Source organism: Gymnoscopelus braueri (genome assembly GCF_963280865.1).
Source record: "Gymnoscopelus braueri genome assembly, chromosome: 11".
NCBI classification, from domain to species: Eukaryota; Metazoa; Chordata; class Actinopteri; order Myctophiformes; family Myctophidae; genus Gymnoscopelus; species Gymnoscopelus braueri.
This window is the reverse complement of record NC_137613.1, coordinates 25,319,232-25,335,145: the sequence shown is the minus strand read 5'-3', so window position 1 is coordinate 25,335,145 and position 15,914 is coordinate 25,319,232. Positions and strand designations below refer to the sequence as shown.

Below are 15,914 nucleotides of genomic sequence, written 5' to 3'. Positions count from 1 at the left end.
GCTGCTTGGGTTCTGTTCTTTCTCTGTGACAAGAAAGAAGGAATGAACTTTGAACGTACTTTAGACGCTTTATATACTGTTGGCTGCCCTGCGACATTAATGTGTTGCCATGGCGACATCAACACACGGCCAAAAGCACGCTGTGCCTGTGCCTGCAGGTGCCAGGTCAAAAATATGCATGACGTGTTGTATGTCAACGGTGTGTTGTCATGGCGACATCTCCACACGGCCAAAAGCACGTTGTGACTGTTGCCAGTTCAATAATCTGCATGATGACGTGGTATGTCAACGGTCAACCTAATAATACATCATTGAAATCGATCACAGATCAAGATTCCCCTGTCTCAGAAAAAGGACAGGACCAATACACCAACATGGCCACAAGAGAGCGCCAGACACAATGCAACGCCCAGGGTTTCCAGGTTACGCCCGTGGTGACGTCAGTGTCGGCTGTGCGTGCTGACGTCACCCGCCCGGAAGTGTAACCTGCGTCCATTCTTCATTTCCGCAGCTCAGCTGATGTTTGTCAACATCATTGATAGAAAAGCACATAACACTGAAACAGGGCAGATCTTCGGTTATAAAGGGGTTATTAGAGGTTTATAACCATGAATGTGACTCTAGCAGTGAAGCAGTATGTCTCCAAGATGATTGAGAACAGCGGGCCTGGAATGAAGGTTCTGCTCATGGATAAAGAGACGGTGAGGACATGTTTATAAGTGTATTAATGTCATGTCCTTTTTTATTTTTTATTAATGTCATGGCCTTTATCTGATTAATGTCATCTCTTTATTTTGTCAATGTCATGTCTTTATTTTAATATTTTCAGTCCTTAATACCAGTCGTGTAAAGTAACTAAGTAAATGTACTCAAGTGCTGTACTTAAGTAAAAATGTTAGGTACTTTTACTTTACTGGAGTATTTCCAATTTTCTATACTTTTATTTTGACTCCACTACATCTCAGAGGCAAATATAGTACTTTTTTACTCCACTATAATTATTTGAAAACTATTTAAAAAAAACCGATTTAATTATTATTACAAAACATACATAACCACTTCAGCCATATTTAAACTTTGGCTATTTGAAAATTGCAGATCCACAAGCTCACAACACATCGTGATGTGAGCTTGTAGATCTGCTATTTTCAAAAGATTGTAATACATTTTATACACAATGATACCTTGTGAAAGGGGACATTCTGCATAATAAGTACTTTTACTTTGATTGATTGATGTACATTGTTTAGTAAGACATGAAAAAAACAGTACATGGAAGTACAAATTCACAATACAAGGTCTACTAAACTGGAAGGCTCATAAAGCACTAAGCTTGTTTAAAATGAGATCCCCACGCACACAAATCATGATGACATATTTTGGTCCCTTAAGTATATTTTGATGCCAATATGCCTTTTGAACTTTTACTCAAGTGAATTTTGATTACCGGACTTTTACTTGTAAAATAGTTTTTCTACATTGCAGTATTGATACTTTTACTTAAGTAAAGAAATTTAGTACTTTTTCCACCACTGCTTAATACCACAAAAACCTGTCCTCAGTTTAGCTGGTTTGCTCTCATAGGTAGTTAAAATTCAACTGGTATCCTTCGTTTGATCAGTCTAATCCGTGATTCGTGACTAGTTATTAACTCACTGCTTTCATACATCATTGATTCTCAACGCTTTTCATTTCAAGGACCTCCAGTTTGATATGCATTAGACCACAGACCCCCATTTGTTACAGTTATTATTATTTAATCTCTTTAAAACATATTGTAAAATTCCCAGTGCTGCTGTTAATTTAACAAATTCCATTTGTACACTCTCAGAGTTGCAAACCCATAAGGGTCCAGTTGGTTCCTGTCCGTCATTTAGCTGGGGACCCACCGGGACCCCCTCAAACATCCCTGGGGGTCCCAGCCCAGCCCCAGACCCCTCGTTGAGAGCCAGTGGGTTATACATTAAAACCTGTTTATGTTGATAGGATAGAAGAAAGATGACATGCACTTTGAAACTGTTAAAGTACGATCATGTCTTGTTTTATGATTGATTATTCATTCTTATTAATATAACGTGTGCGTGTGCGTGTGCGTGTGTGTATGTGTGTATGTGTGTTCCAGACCAGCATAGTGAGTGTGGTTTACACTCAGTCAGAGATCTTGCAGAAGGAGGTTTATCTGTTTGAGAGGATCGACTCACAGAACAGAGACAACATGAAGCATCTCAAAGCTCTCTGCTTCCTGCGACCCACCAAGGTACTCACTATGTGTGTGTGTGTTGTAGCACTTAATGCACCTCTGCATTAACTGTCTTGCTCAGGGACACTTTTAGACACATGTTGCTGCTTTCACACTGGCAGATACAAAGCTACGCAGCATATTTGTATCTTTGTAGCTGAAGTTGAAACCAACTCAGCCTTTTTGTAGCTGTTATAGCTTTTGTAGCAGCTACAAACGTCAGATGTATCTTTGTATCTTCACGTCACTGGCTTCCATTGAAAAATAATGGTAGCCTGTATCTTTGTAGCTGCCACTGTGAACGCAGCAATGAACTGGGTGGACTGGGGTCCGGGTGGGCGAACCAGTCGGTGACGTTCTGTTTACCAGGCGACCTCTCTCTCTACCCACTCAGTTTCTGCCGCCGGATTCAGGCAGATGGTAGACTACTAGACATCAGGCTGGGTTTCACGTTGGTGGACGAGAGCAGGACGGTACAATGACATGAGGTCACAGTAACGGTAGACAACAAGGAGGCCACAAGTTGGAATGGAATTTACAAGCGGATGTGTAGCGGCGGTTACGTAGCTCCCTCACACAAGGACAAAAACATGCTGTGGCCTTAACCTGAAGTGTGTGTGTACTGTATGTGTGCGTGCGTGTACACATGGGTGTGGGAGGGTGGTCCATGCTATGTCTAAGGTTGTAATTTCTATTTAATCCCTTGGTGGCTGGTGTTTGTTCATAGGAATCACCATAGAAATGTATTTCTACTGTAAGCTATTGCACCAGCTCTCCTCTCTTATTCTATTCTATTGTGTGTCCTACAGGAGAATGTTGAGAGCTTGATCCAGGAGTTGAGAAGACCCAAATACAGTGTTTACTTCATCTGTAAGCACGCTCTATTTTCTTCTACGGGCTGCAACTAAACCTTATTGATTATTGCCTTTATCGGTTGTGCAATCTGTCTATGCGATTTTGATTTTCATCACTGTTATCTGAACCCAAACACACATCTTGAAATATCTTAATATGTTTTCCCAGCAGTCAATAACACAACTTTACATTATATAATATGGAACAAAAACAAACATCGGCATTGTTGGTTGAATTGATACACTAATATTATGATTTAGTGTAATATAATGATCATATAGTATAGTAGAACATACTATATGATAATAATTATATATGTTGCTACTGTTTGATCACAGACTTCAGTAATGTCATCAGTAAAAGTGAGATCAAGACGTTGGCAGAGGCTGATGAACAGGAAGTGGTTGCAGAAGTACAGGTGAGGACACACACACACACATACAGGTAACTCATAACAATATGTATTGTGTTGTGTATTATTTTAGATGTTGCGCTCTGTATTTTATTAACCATGTGCATTGTATTAACAGTGTGCATTGTGTTGTGTATTGTGCATGGATTTAAGTTCTCAGTCGCCACAACAGATTCCATAGAAGCCAGCATGTCTTCTATGAAAGCATGTCACACACCAAAAAATAACCAATCCATCGGCTATTTTCGGTTATTGGGTTATTTTAAGATTAAAGAGTATTTGAAGTGGTCAAACTAGTAATAGAATACATGTTCACAAGCATCTTCCACAAACATGAATAGTCTCAGAAATGTCATAAAAGCAAAAGGTCAAAGCCTCAATCTGTGATTTGTTCAACTGGTTGACTGTATGTAGAACAGCAGCAACATAGGTTTAGAATAATGATAATACCTAAACATAACCATAGCATTTTCAGTCATGCGATTTTATGTTTGCTTTATTCCATGATTGTGTGCATCATGTGTTGTAGGAGTTCTATGGAGACTTCATTGCAGTGAATCCTCATCTGTTCTCTCTCAACCTACAAGGAGTGACCAGGGTAATGTCACACGGCTGTACAGTCACTCACAAAATGACTCTCGCTACACATTCACAAGCTGCAACGCGAGCGTTGTATGACGAAGTATAAAATGGGGTTGTTGGGAAGTTGTTTATCACATTAAACTCTAGTGTCCCTGTTCTTGGCATGTCGTAATAGGGGAAGATTAGGCCAAAATAATTCAACAAAAATAGCCGATCTACCAGCTGACAACGTGTCGCGTCGTGATGCATCGTGAGCTTGTAGGTCGGCTAGTTTCAGAAAAGAGCTTTGGTATATCTGTGAAAAAACGACGGGCCAAGTACAGGTTAAGTGGTAAAATGACAAGAAGTTGATGGTGTTAAAACACTTTTATAAGATCCTTCAGTAATGCTCCTTTATTCACATCATGTGCAGTCCAAATAAATTATACACAAAATCATGTTAAAATGATCCTAGTGTTTAAACCAATTAAAACCGGGAAAGCATCTGCGTTTTAGATTTTAGCTATATTTGATCCTGGCCTCCCTATTTTGGTTAAGTCATATAGGTAGATGTTTTCAAAGATCTTTGTGTGTGTTCAGGGTCGTAGCTGGGAGCCGTCCATGTTGATGAGATCCACTCAGGGTTTGACGTCCGTCCTTCTGGCCTTGAAGAAATGTCCCATGATCAGATACCAGCTGTCCTCTGACTTGACCAAGAGACTGGCTGAGAGTGTTAAGGTAACACACACACACACACACACACACACACACACACACACACACACACTCACACACTTAGACACACACTCAAATATACACGCGCCACACAGATGTTGAAATGTGTGTGTTTCTCCCCCTAGCAAATCATCACTAAGGAGTATGAGTTGTTTGACTTCAGAAAGACAGAAGTTCCTCCTCTACTGCTGATCCTCGACCGCAGCGATGACGCCATCACCCCTCTGTTGAACCAGGTAAACACGCTAAAAACATGTTAATATCACCCCTCTGTTGAACCAGGTAAACATGCTAAAACATGTTAATATCACCCCTCTGTTGAACCAGGTGATCACGGTAAAAACGTGCTAATATCACCCCTCAGTTGAACTAGGTAAACACGCTAAAAACATGCTAATACCACCCCTCTGTTGAATCAGATGAACACGCTAAAACATGCTAATATCACAACCCTGTTTAACCAGGTAAACGCGCTACAGACACGACAAAACATGCTAATATTAATCCTCTGCTGAACCAGCTAAACATGCTAAAAGATCTCATGAAGTCAAGTTGATTCTAGTTGTTTTTTTCATACAGTCCTCTAATGGATTACAAATGCTGGTGCATGTATGAAAATAAGAATTTGACCCACTTCTTCACACCAAACTTGTGATGTGACAATAAAGCTGATTCTGGACATATACCAGGTGAGGTGATAGTGTGTTTCTGTATGTTTTGTCGTACTGCCCTCTAGTGGACATACCAGGCCATGGTCCATGAGCTGCTGGGTCTCAACAACAACAGAATTGATCTGTCCAGAGTCCCTGGAATCAGCAAAGACCTGCGGGAGGTTGTCCTGTCTGCCGACAACGATGAGTTCTACGCTAACGTACGCAACGTCTTTAACATGGTTCTGCTTTATGTGTTCATTCTGTACGATCGTGTGTATAGATCTATGCTCATATTATTTTGTGTGTGTGTGTGCGTGTGCTACGTTCGTGTAGAACCTCTATTTGAACTTTGGCGAGATCGGCAGCAACATAAAAAACCTGATGGAAGATTTTGCGAAGAAAAAACCCAAAGGCGAGCAGAGACTGGAATCCATCTCTGATATGAAGGTAAGACAGAGCCAGACATGCAGACAGACAGACACAGACAGCTTTAATTTGTCTCTCCATGATTACCACAAAAGTGCAATATGTTACTTATATAGATACTTTCAAAGCATACTGAAATACATGCACATGACAATGGATGCTAGGCCAAAAAGACTTAAGAGAGCCCGCACTCCAACTGCATGGTAAAGAGCAACATCATTTGAAAGAGTTTGACAACGTTTCGATCCAAGATGGCTCTTCTTCAGGTCAGGAAAATGAACCTGAAGAAAATCCATCGCTGATCGAAATGTTGTCACACTCTTTCAAATGAAGTTGCTCATTACCATGCAGTCAGAGTGCTGGCTCTACTTTTCTAAATGCTATTGATCAGGGGTCTTCAACAGAGGGTCCGGGACCCCTAGGAGGTCCTCAGAGATACTGCAGGGGGGCCTCCAAATCCTTGTGTGATAGGAACTTTATTTATTTATTTATACATTAATCACTTGAACCTTAAAGCTCACAACGCGTCATAGACGCGTTGTGAGCTTGTAGATCTGCTATTTTCAGCGAAGAGGTTTGGTGTACAGGGAAATGAGAGCAGACCCTTTGTACCGAGCCAAAGGTACACAAAGTATTGAGGGTTTTCTTTAACACATTTAACATGAATCCAGTATGTAGTGGGGGTCCCTGCTTTATCTCTCTCTCAGCTAAGGGGTCCTTGGCCTGGGAAAAAAACCCTGCTATAGATACCACATCAAAAGAGCTTCACAAGAACAATGATGGGGGGAACACTGGGTCACATGACTGTGTGTGTGTGTCCTGTGTGCAGGCGTTTGTAGACAACTACCCTCAGTTTAAGAAGATGTCTGGCACGGTGTCCAAACACGTCACGGTGGTGGGAGAGCTGTCTCGTCTGGTGTCAGAGAGACAGCTGATGGAGGTGTCTGAGACGGAGCAGGAACTGGCCTGTCAGAATGACCACTCCAGCGCACAGCAGGTACTCGCACACACACACACACACACACACACACACACACACACACACACACACACACACACACACACATACACATACATATACACGCACGCACACAATAGATTGCAGTGTGGCAGACACACATGCCATATGAGATGAGATATTTATTTATTAATCCCCGAAGAGAAATTGAGGCCGTTACAGCAGCATAATGTGATAAAATAAATAATCTACCAGACAAATAGAACAACAACAACAGACACAGATGGGACATAATCACACAAGACCAGGGCCGACACAGGACCATATGCATTGAGGGAGAGAGTTCTTATGCATTATGCAGTCTGATGGCAGTTGGCATGAAAGAGAGTCTGTACCGCTCCGTATGCATATTCGGGGGAAAAGTGAGCCTCTGGGCTAAAGGTGTCATCCTATCCTGCAGCTCGCCATAGAGTGGATGGGAGGGGTTAATCAGGGTGGCGTTTAGTTTGTCCCTAATCCTCCCCTCAGCGACTGACTGCAGCCCTTCCATTCGGAAGCCAACAACAGAGCTGGCCTTCTTTATGATTTTTATTGAGCTTGTTCAGCTCCCAGGCCTTGATGCCACCTCTCCCAGCATACCACAGCATAGAACAGAAGGATACTACACTGACATCCAGTGGTGTAAAGTAACTAAGTACATTTACTCAAGTACTGTACTTAACACTGACTGCCATGGACTTAGTTAACTCGTCGGATTCTGCCAGGGCTCACACTGCCAACGACGAGTTTGGACGATTTTTTTTCACACAGAACCAGGAGATAACGTGATCCAAAGATTTACTGCTCCATTCACTTCCTGGTTAACTTATTACTTAAAAATCCTGTATCTCGGATCCTGTGTTCTGTGACTACTTGAAAAGGTAAGAAAATTAAAAAATCGCTGGCAGTCTGGGCGTTATTTAGTTGTATATATTCTGGCAGTTAAAGAGTTAAGTACAATTTTGAGGTACTTTTACTTTATTGGAGTATTTCCAATTGTCTATACTTCTACTTCTGTTCCAGTACATCTCAGAGGAAAATATTGTACTTTTTACTCCACTACAATTATTTGAAAACTTTAGTTACTAGTTACTTTGCAGTTATAAATTATTACATTATAAAACATGCATTAACCACTTTAGCCCTATTTTATACCTAGGCTATTTGAAAATAGCTGATCTACAAGCTCACAACGCGTCACGAGCTTGTAGATCTACTATTTTCAAACATTTTAGTACTTTTACTTTTGGTATTTTAAGTACATTTTGATAACAATACTTTTGTACTTTTACACAAGTAAATTTTGAATTCCGGACTTTTACTTGTAACCGAGTACTTCTACATTGCAGTATTGATACTTTTATTTAAGTAAAACATTTGAGTACTTTTTCCACCACTGCTACCCACTGCACTGACAACATCATCTGTTTGTGTGTGTGTGTGTGTGTAGAATGTGCGTCGGTTGGTGCAGAATCCTCGTGTTTCTGAGCTGGACGCAGTCAGGCTGGTGATGCTGTACGCTCTGAGATACGAACGCCACAGTAACAACATCCTCAGCTCACTGATGGACGACCTCAGCAGGAAGGGAGTTACAGAACGCCACCGCAAAGTATGAACTATTATTATTATTCCATTTTATTATTATTATTATATTATTCTTTTGTTGTTGTGTCATCGGATATACAGTATACAGTATAATGAATGTTTGCATGTGTTATCAGATGGTTCAGTCTGTTATTGATTACGGAGGGAAGAGAGTCCGAGGAAGTGACCTCATCACCCCGAATGATGCTGTTGCCATCACCAAGCAGTTTTTTAAAGGACTCAAGGTACACACACACACACACACACACACACACACACACACACACACACACACACACACACACACACACACACACACACACACACACACACACACACACACACACACACACCATATGCACACACACTCACAGACCACTTTTCAAAAATTTTGAAATGTTTTGGCCCTACATGCCCAAAATAGGTGTGCAAGGTTGAAAGTGAGTGGAAACGATTATAACGATTATACAAAATAATTGCGATGGGCTCAAAATAATTGTGATGAAGCTATTATGTAATAATTGTGACGGTAGCCTAATGGCTGCTGGCACAAAGGATATATCATTAGAACAACGTGGTCTCTATGAATACAAAACAAATTGTGTGTGTGTGTGTGTGTGTGTGTGTGTGTGTGTGTGTGTGTGTGTGTGTGTGTGTGTGTGTGTGTGTGTGTGTGTGTGTGTGTGTGTGTGTGTGTGTGTGTGTGTGTGTGTGTGTGTGTGTGTGTGTGTGTGTGTGTGTGTGTGTGTGTGTGTGTGTGTGCAGGGAGTTGAAAACGTGTACACACAGCACCATCCTCTCATCCATGACACCCTGGACCAGCTGATAAAAGGACGACTCAAAGACAGCCAGTACCCCTACCTGGGACCCAGTACTCTGAGAGACAGGTACCATTAACCTTATTAACAGGTACCTAATCTTATTTTGTGAGAGTGGAGAACTCCTTCTGCCACCTCCGTGAATGTCTGGTTTAGTCAACTTGGTCAGGGAGTGGCTCTGGAAAAGCGCTCTGGAAAGTGGCTCTTGAAAACACTGCAAGGGTCCAGCTGAGCCAATTGAGATGCTATGGCTCAAGCGGATCAAATCAACTCAACATTACACCTGGAATTGTATCATTTCTGATTGTGTTTTTGTGTCTGTCCGTTTGTGTCCATAGGCCTCAGGACATCATTGTGTTTGTGATTGGTGGAGCAACGTATGAAGAGGCTCTGACGGTGTATAACCTCAACAGAACCATTCCTGGAATCCGTATAGTACTAGGAGGCACCACCGTACACAATACTAAGAGGTTAGTACTATTAATACATACTGCATGCTGGGGGGTACTGTCATACACTAAGTATACACACATTGTTCCACATACTGTACAAGTTGATTTATCCCAGTGGCTAAAACTCTGTCTGTCTGTCTCTCTCTCTCTCTCTCAGTTTTCTGGAGGAGGTTACTTTGGCATCGGGTCCAGGGAGCGAGCGGACGCAAGGTGCAGGGAGATACAGACACTGAACACACACACACACACACACACACACACACACACTACTGAAGAAACACTAACATTCCACATCGCTCTGTCTCTCCATCGCTCTCTCTCGTCACCATGGTTACCGTGATAAAGCGGTTAAAGTTTGACAATGTCACGTCTCCTGACGGTGACTCAAATGTTTCTGTCCATGTTGTGATGGAGAGATGACGACTTCTTGTGTGTTTATGTTTAAAAGAACTGTCCGCTCAACTGTCTGCTCTCTAAAGATATGCTCTGTCAGTATTGCTAGGAATTTGTCAAATGAAAATCACAATAATTTCCTCCAATATGTTGATTATTTTTCAATGAACTGTCGAAGATTTCCGTTATGGGTCCATTCCTTTGGCAAACGTGATTTGAGTTTCCAATGTTCTCTGTGGTATTTGAGCTGTGTCTTGACACATAGTATTATTAAAAATGCTGCAATAGGTTAAACATTAAACATGTTAAATAAAGGCTTCCCTTTATACATGTTTTATACTTTACATGTTTAATAGGTTAAACATTAAACATGTTAAATAAAGGCTTCCCTCTTTTAACTTTGAGTGCCCGGATCTCCAGCTTTTTATCTGAGGTTAAACAATTATTTTACAGACTTTGTTTGACATAAAACTCAGCTTGTGCACATTCATTGTTGGATACCGACCTGGAATCTTGATAGAATTCCGAAATTACAGTTCCCTTTTATTGGTTATGCAGAGCGCAATAAACTACCAGGGTTTTCACAGGTCAAATTCAAATGGAATGGATCTTTAAAGAACTTCACTCGGCACAGAAAATATCTGAATTATAATTTCCTTCTATTGCAGTTGTAGGTTGTTTTTGGTTTGTTTTGAGTGGCTTGTCCCTTTGAGATGTCCTGCGTGTAAGACTAACTAATGATGTTGTTGAGGCTCAAGGAGAAAAAAGACATTGGTTTTAATGAATAAACATGAATGCTGAACAGAATCTGTTGTGTTACGCATCTTAATTGTTTTGTGCACTCTATAGTCAACAGGAACACTGCAAGGCTCCAGCTCCACCCCATTAATCACACACTCACACCATTAGAACAGTTCCAGGCTTCCTCAACAGTGGCAATGATAAAAATATAAATAAATACAACAAGAAAGGCGGCAGTGAAAGCAAATAATTTAGCTGTTTGCCAAAAAAATACAAATAGCATATTATATGGTGGCAAAAATATTATCTTCTACATGCTAGTTGTAGTAGGCTTGCTGTTTTATTGAATGTAACTAGAACATTTAATTGTACTGTAATATTTTTGATGCTTTTGTACTTTTACTCAAGTCAAAATGTTGTACAAGCCTTTCATATGTATGGATATTTTTGTATAGTTGTGGTGTTGTTACTTTTACTTACTCCACCACTGGTAGCTAATTTATCTGTCTGTCATTAAATGTTTCGATGAATTGAGTACAAAGGACCCCAATGGAAACAAGCCATAAGCTTTATTGGGTTTAAATTCCTCTTAGCAGACCTAGTGAACTGTACTTGTCTTTCCTGTGCTTTTTTTTTTGGCAAACTGCGAACAAAGTATTCAATCAATCAATCAATCAATCAAGAGTACGTGTGTTGTGTGCAATCCCGTTAGTCGTCGTTAGATGGCGATGCCGTGTCGTGTGGCTTTTACCATGGCTTTTAACCATAGCTTTTAACCGAATATAGGTTGCCGTGTGTGTGTGTGTGTGTGTGTGAGAGAGCGAGAGAGAGAGAGAGAGAGAGAGAGAGAGAGAGAGAGAGGCGGAGAGAGAGGGTCTTAGCAGCAGCATCTGTGTGGGAGGAGAACAGAACAGAAGGATGCTGTAGGTTTAACAGGACAACGGACTGAAAAGCCATCTCTACTGAAGCCCTGACGCTCTGGATGTGAATTAATATCACATTAAAAGCACAGCAAGCAGCGGCGGGATGAAGAGGAGGGATTTGGCCAAGCGGGTAAGAAAGAACACATTATATTGTATTTAAAATATATCACGCAAATTCCTTTTTTTTTTATTGCTTAACCGGGACCGGCGGTGGATTCCTGTTAAACCTAAGGACTGTTTGTTAGTCAACAATCACCACCGCCACCGTCACACACACAACAAACACACACAACAGATACACAACACAACAGACACGCAACACAACAGACACACGATACCGACCGACTGCTCCTACAGAGTCTGAGGCTCATCAGTGATGCTTAGGTTAGGCCTATAGTAACCTAGTCAAGTATGCTATAATAATGGTGCTGTTAGTGTTATAGAATAGTTTACAGTATATAGTATAGAGCAGTTGATATTCACCTATAGCCTACTGCTTGTTTTCTATCCTACCAGCACCTTAAGTAGCCTACTTTTGGTTTTCTCAGACCACTACTACTGTTTTTTATTCTACCAGGACCTCTAATACTGCTGGTTTTCTATCCTACCAGGACCTCTAGTACTGCTGGTTTTCTATCCTACCAGTACCTCTAATACTGCTGGTTTTCTATCCTACCAGTACCTCTAATACTGCTGGTTTTCTATCCTACCAGGACCACCTGTACTTCTTGTTTTTCTATCCTACCAGGACCTGTAGTTCAGTTTTCTTCTATCCTACCTGGACTTCTACTGATTGTTTTCTATCCTACGTAACGAGTCACTGGTTAGAAAGCTAGAATTACACAAAATTAATTGATGCTCCTGAATTTCAATAGCTCATTGTCAGTATATTTTTTGTTTTATGTTTACAAAAGTATTTATTTTGTAAAACACATAGCTGTTTTGCAAGGTGCTATGAAAATAGAGCACCCACTCTTCTGCTTCAAATGAAAATTTAGTTTGCTTTATTGTGATTTGAACCTCTAAATCATTAGACATTCACTGAAAAGATCAGTTGAAAAATGTATCAGTTAAATTCAAAAGTATGATAGACAGCCATAGTGATAGAATAATCTGTTTTGTGTTTGTTCTGGACAACATGTCCTAGTTATTTTTTTTATATAAGATGTAGATGTTTAATCTGCTCTCACGCGTGCATGCCCCAGAAGAACGGAGCATGCCACTCACCACACTAAACCTGTAATTATCATTTTAGAGAGAGAGAGAGAGAGAGAGAGAGAGAGAGAGAGAGAGAGAGAGAGAGAACTGTTCTACAATCTCTGAATGCTACAGACCAGTTGTCCCCAAACATTCTCATGTCTAGGACCCCTAAATGATCTATTTTGGCCTCGGACTCCCATCTGAAAATATTTTGTGCCAGGACCCCATATAAGATATGAGTTAAATTTAGTGTTCTCCATATTTTTTACATTTCTTTTCAATATATATATTTAAAAAAAAGGAAAACATTTTAAAATGTTTTTAAATTGACATTGCAGATCGGCTATTTCCAAATAGCCAATGTATAGGTTTAAAGTGGTTAAACAGATTTGTATGCTTTATTTGCTAATTTAGTTGGGAATCCCCCTCAAGGTCCCCTGGGGGCCCCCTTTGAACGGTATTGGACCAATCACAACGCAGAGTTCAGAATCAGAATCATCTTTATTGTCACATCACAGGTTTACTAGTGTGAATAAGTGGGGGAAATTTGTTTTTGCGCGAGCTCCATCATTTTTGTTGCGTTGACGAAAATGTATTTAAAAATATATAATTAAAAAACATTTCTGCTAAGCAACAAAATGCTTAGGCTAATTTGATTTACAGTAGAACTTACTGTATTTACGTCACTGCACAGGCGAAACGGAAGTAGAGAGAGAGGCGGGATGTCCGCTTTGTTTTCTTTGCATTTTTAGCGCTTCCGTTGAAAATGGAAGCACTTTCAGTGCTTCCGTTGAAAATGGTGTGCGCCAAGCCTCCTACAGACCGCCTCGAGAGACTAGCCTTTGATCAAATTCCACCACAACAAAGGGAGAGAACAAAGATGATATAAATCTATCTCTCTCTCTCTCTCTCTTTCTCTTTCTCCTTCTCTCTCTCTCTCTCTCTCTCTCTTGGGACGATCTCACCATATAGTTTTATATATTTTCGCTGTTGGGTGGAAACCTCGTATCGTATGTCCAGATTCCAGAGATGTTGCTTTTGGAACAAATGGAACAAATAAAATCAGAAATAGTGTAAATAGCTGATCTACAATCTCACAACGTGTCCACTGTTTTCGCTTGCTACCACGAAGTAGGGTATTAAATGACAAAAAAGTAATAAAAAGTTGAAATATGGAGATATGAGGTTTCTGCCCGACAACAACGATATTAGCAATTAACAATGTTAGATAATGTTATTATTATGTGTAAATAATCGGTGTGACTGTCTGTGTCTGTCCATCCATGCAGGTTCCAGGTGACAGCGTCCACCTGTCTGTCCATCATCAGACAGACAGGTCGGGCTGGCTGAGGAAGTTCTGTGGTCGTGGCATCTTCAGAGAGCTGTGGAGAAACAGATACGTCTCTCTGAGAGGAGAGAACCTGCTCCTCTCTGATAAGGAGGTCAGAACCTATACCTGTCTGTCTGTCTGTCTGTCTGTCTGTCTGTCTGTCTGTCTGTCTGTCTGTCTGTCTGTCTGTCTGTCTGTCTGTCTGTCTGTCTATTTGCCTGTCTGTCTATTTGCCTGTCTGTCTGTCTGTCTGTCTGTCACGACCTCCTCTATCAGTGCAGTATCGATTGAGTTGTGTGTGTGTGTGTGTGTGTGTGTGTGTGTGTGTGTGCGTGTGCGTGCGTGCGTACGTGCGAGAGACAGACAGGACTCAGAGGTCAGGATGCAGTCAGGCATCCTGGAAAAAATGCTTTGATGTTTAAACTGTCCTCAAACTTTAATCAGCTGCTGCTGCACACTGGCTGCGGATGAGCAGTGTGTGTGTGTGTGTGAGTCAGGGAATCAAACAGCTCGTTTGTTGCAGCTGAGCCTCACCCTGCTGCTGGGAGGTCATAAACACAAACATGAACGCGCACACCGCACACACACTTGCACATGTAATGCCCGGGATTTGAACCCGAGTCTCCCGCGCGGAAAGTCAACTTCTTAACCGTTAAGCCAAAGGGACTTCACTATTGCTCGGGGTAGATATCAGAGTTTCAGGCCATCAGGCTGAGGTTGTGACTGTGAGCCACTCTGCTACACATGCTCCGCACACATAATTAAGAAGACATTTTATCAAATGCATTCAACATAAAAATGTAGGAGGGGAGGGTGTTCAACTGTGATGGATTAAGTGTCCAAATGGTCAAACAAACGTTCTCCAATTTGACTGTAATATACATTAGATGTGAAGAGAAGAACACAGAAGTAAAGGTCCACCTCTAATTTGACTTCTAGTCTCTTTTGGAGTGGTGTTCCAGTATCATTGCAACATGGGACAAGACCATAATGAAATGAGTCTTACATTTTAAAGAAGTAGTTCACTCAAAATAAATCTTATTTTCTATCACCATGAAGCATCGTTTTTGTCACACTCTTGAGCCAATAATTCGATGACCAGCAGACCAGCCACCCTGTCATCAAATTATTGGCTCAGGAATGCGACAAAAACAAAAAATTTGTAATTTATAGAAAATAAGATTTTATTGGGGTGAACTACTCCTTCAACCACTTGCAGAGATTTAGCCAGTGCAGAGATTTAGTGTACAGGGAAACAATTGTAGAGGCAAAATAATTGCTGATACATGGTCAAAAAAGTCAAATAATGGCCCATATAAACTGACACATTCGTTTGCCTCTGCATGGCGGAGACCATGGAGCAGGAGCTACAAGACTGTAGCATACTGCGTGGCACATACAGCACGCTAAGAAAATCTCCTGGAAAAAATCATCTTGCAGAAGAACTGATCTATGGTGAACTGCCTCCTCAGGGTTAATAATTGATGGCTAACAGGCTGTTCTATATGCTGCAGAGTCACATACTGTACACCAATACATACTGTGTATGTTTCTGCATGTTGACCTAGAACACATTTCTTTTTTACATTGGCCTC

General features: G+C 41.0%; 2 protein-coding genes across 2 annotated transcripts in view; both read left to right on the top strand.

Annotated features, from left to right (window-relative positions):
* Positions 1-485: 485 nt before the first annotated feature.
* Positions 486-10,932, top strand: vps45 (vacuolar protein sorting 45 homolog). The gene is made up of 15 exons (XM_080443250.1): positions 486-701; positions 2,123-2,257; positions 3,049-3,109; positions 3,433-3,512; positions 4,036-4,104; positions 4,668-4,805; positions 4,928-5,038; positions 5,539-5,673; positions 5,789-5,902; positions 6,711-6,878; positions 8,329-8,487; positions 8,600-8,707; positions 9,228-9,349; positions 9,619-9,750; positions 9,890-10,932. Exons 1-15 carry the CDS (start codon positions 609-611, stop codon positions 9,963-9,965), a joined length of 1,701 nt encoding a protein of 566 aa, XP_080299376.1. The 5' UTR covers positions 486-608; the 3' UTR covers positions 9,966-10,932.
* A 960-nt stretch (positions 10,933-11,892) lies between these two features.
* Positions 11,893-15,914, top strand: part of plekho1a (pleckstrin homology domain containing, family O member 1a) — a gene marked incomplete at both ends in the record, with an annotated part of 12,094 nt that continues 8,072 nt past the window's right edge. The window contains 2 exons of the mRNA XM_080442605.1: positions 11,893-11,919; positions 14,279-14,431. Of these exons, the coding sequence (XP_080298731.1) occupies positions 11,893-11,919; positions 14,279-14,431 (180 nt within the window). The remainder of the gene's footprint in view (positions 11,920-14,278; positions 14,432-15,914) is intronic.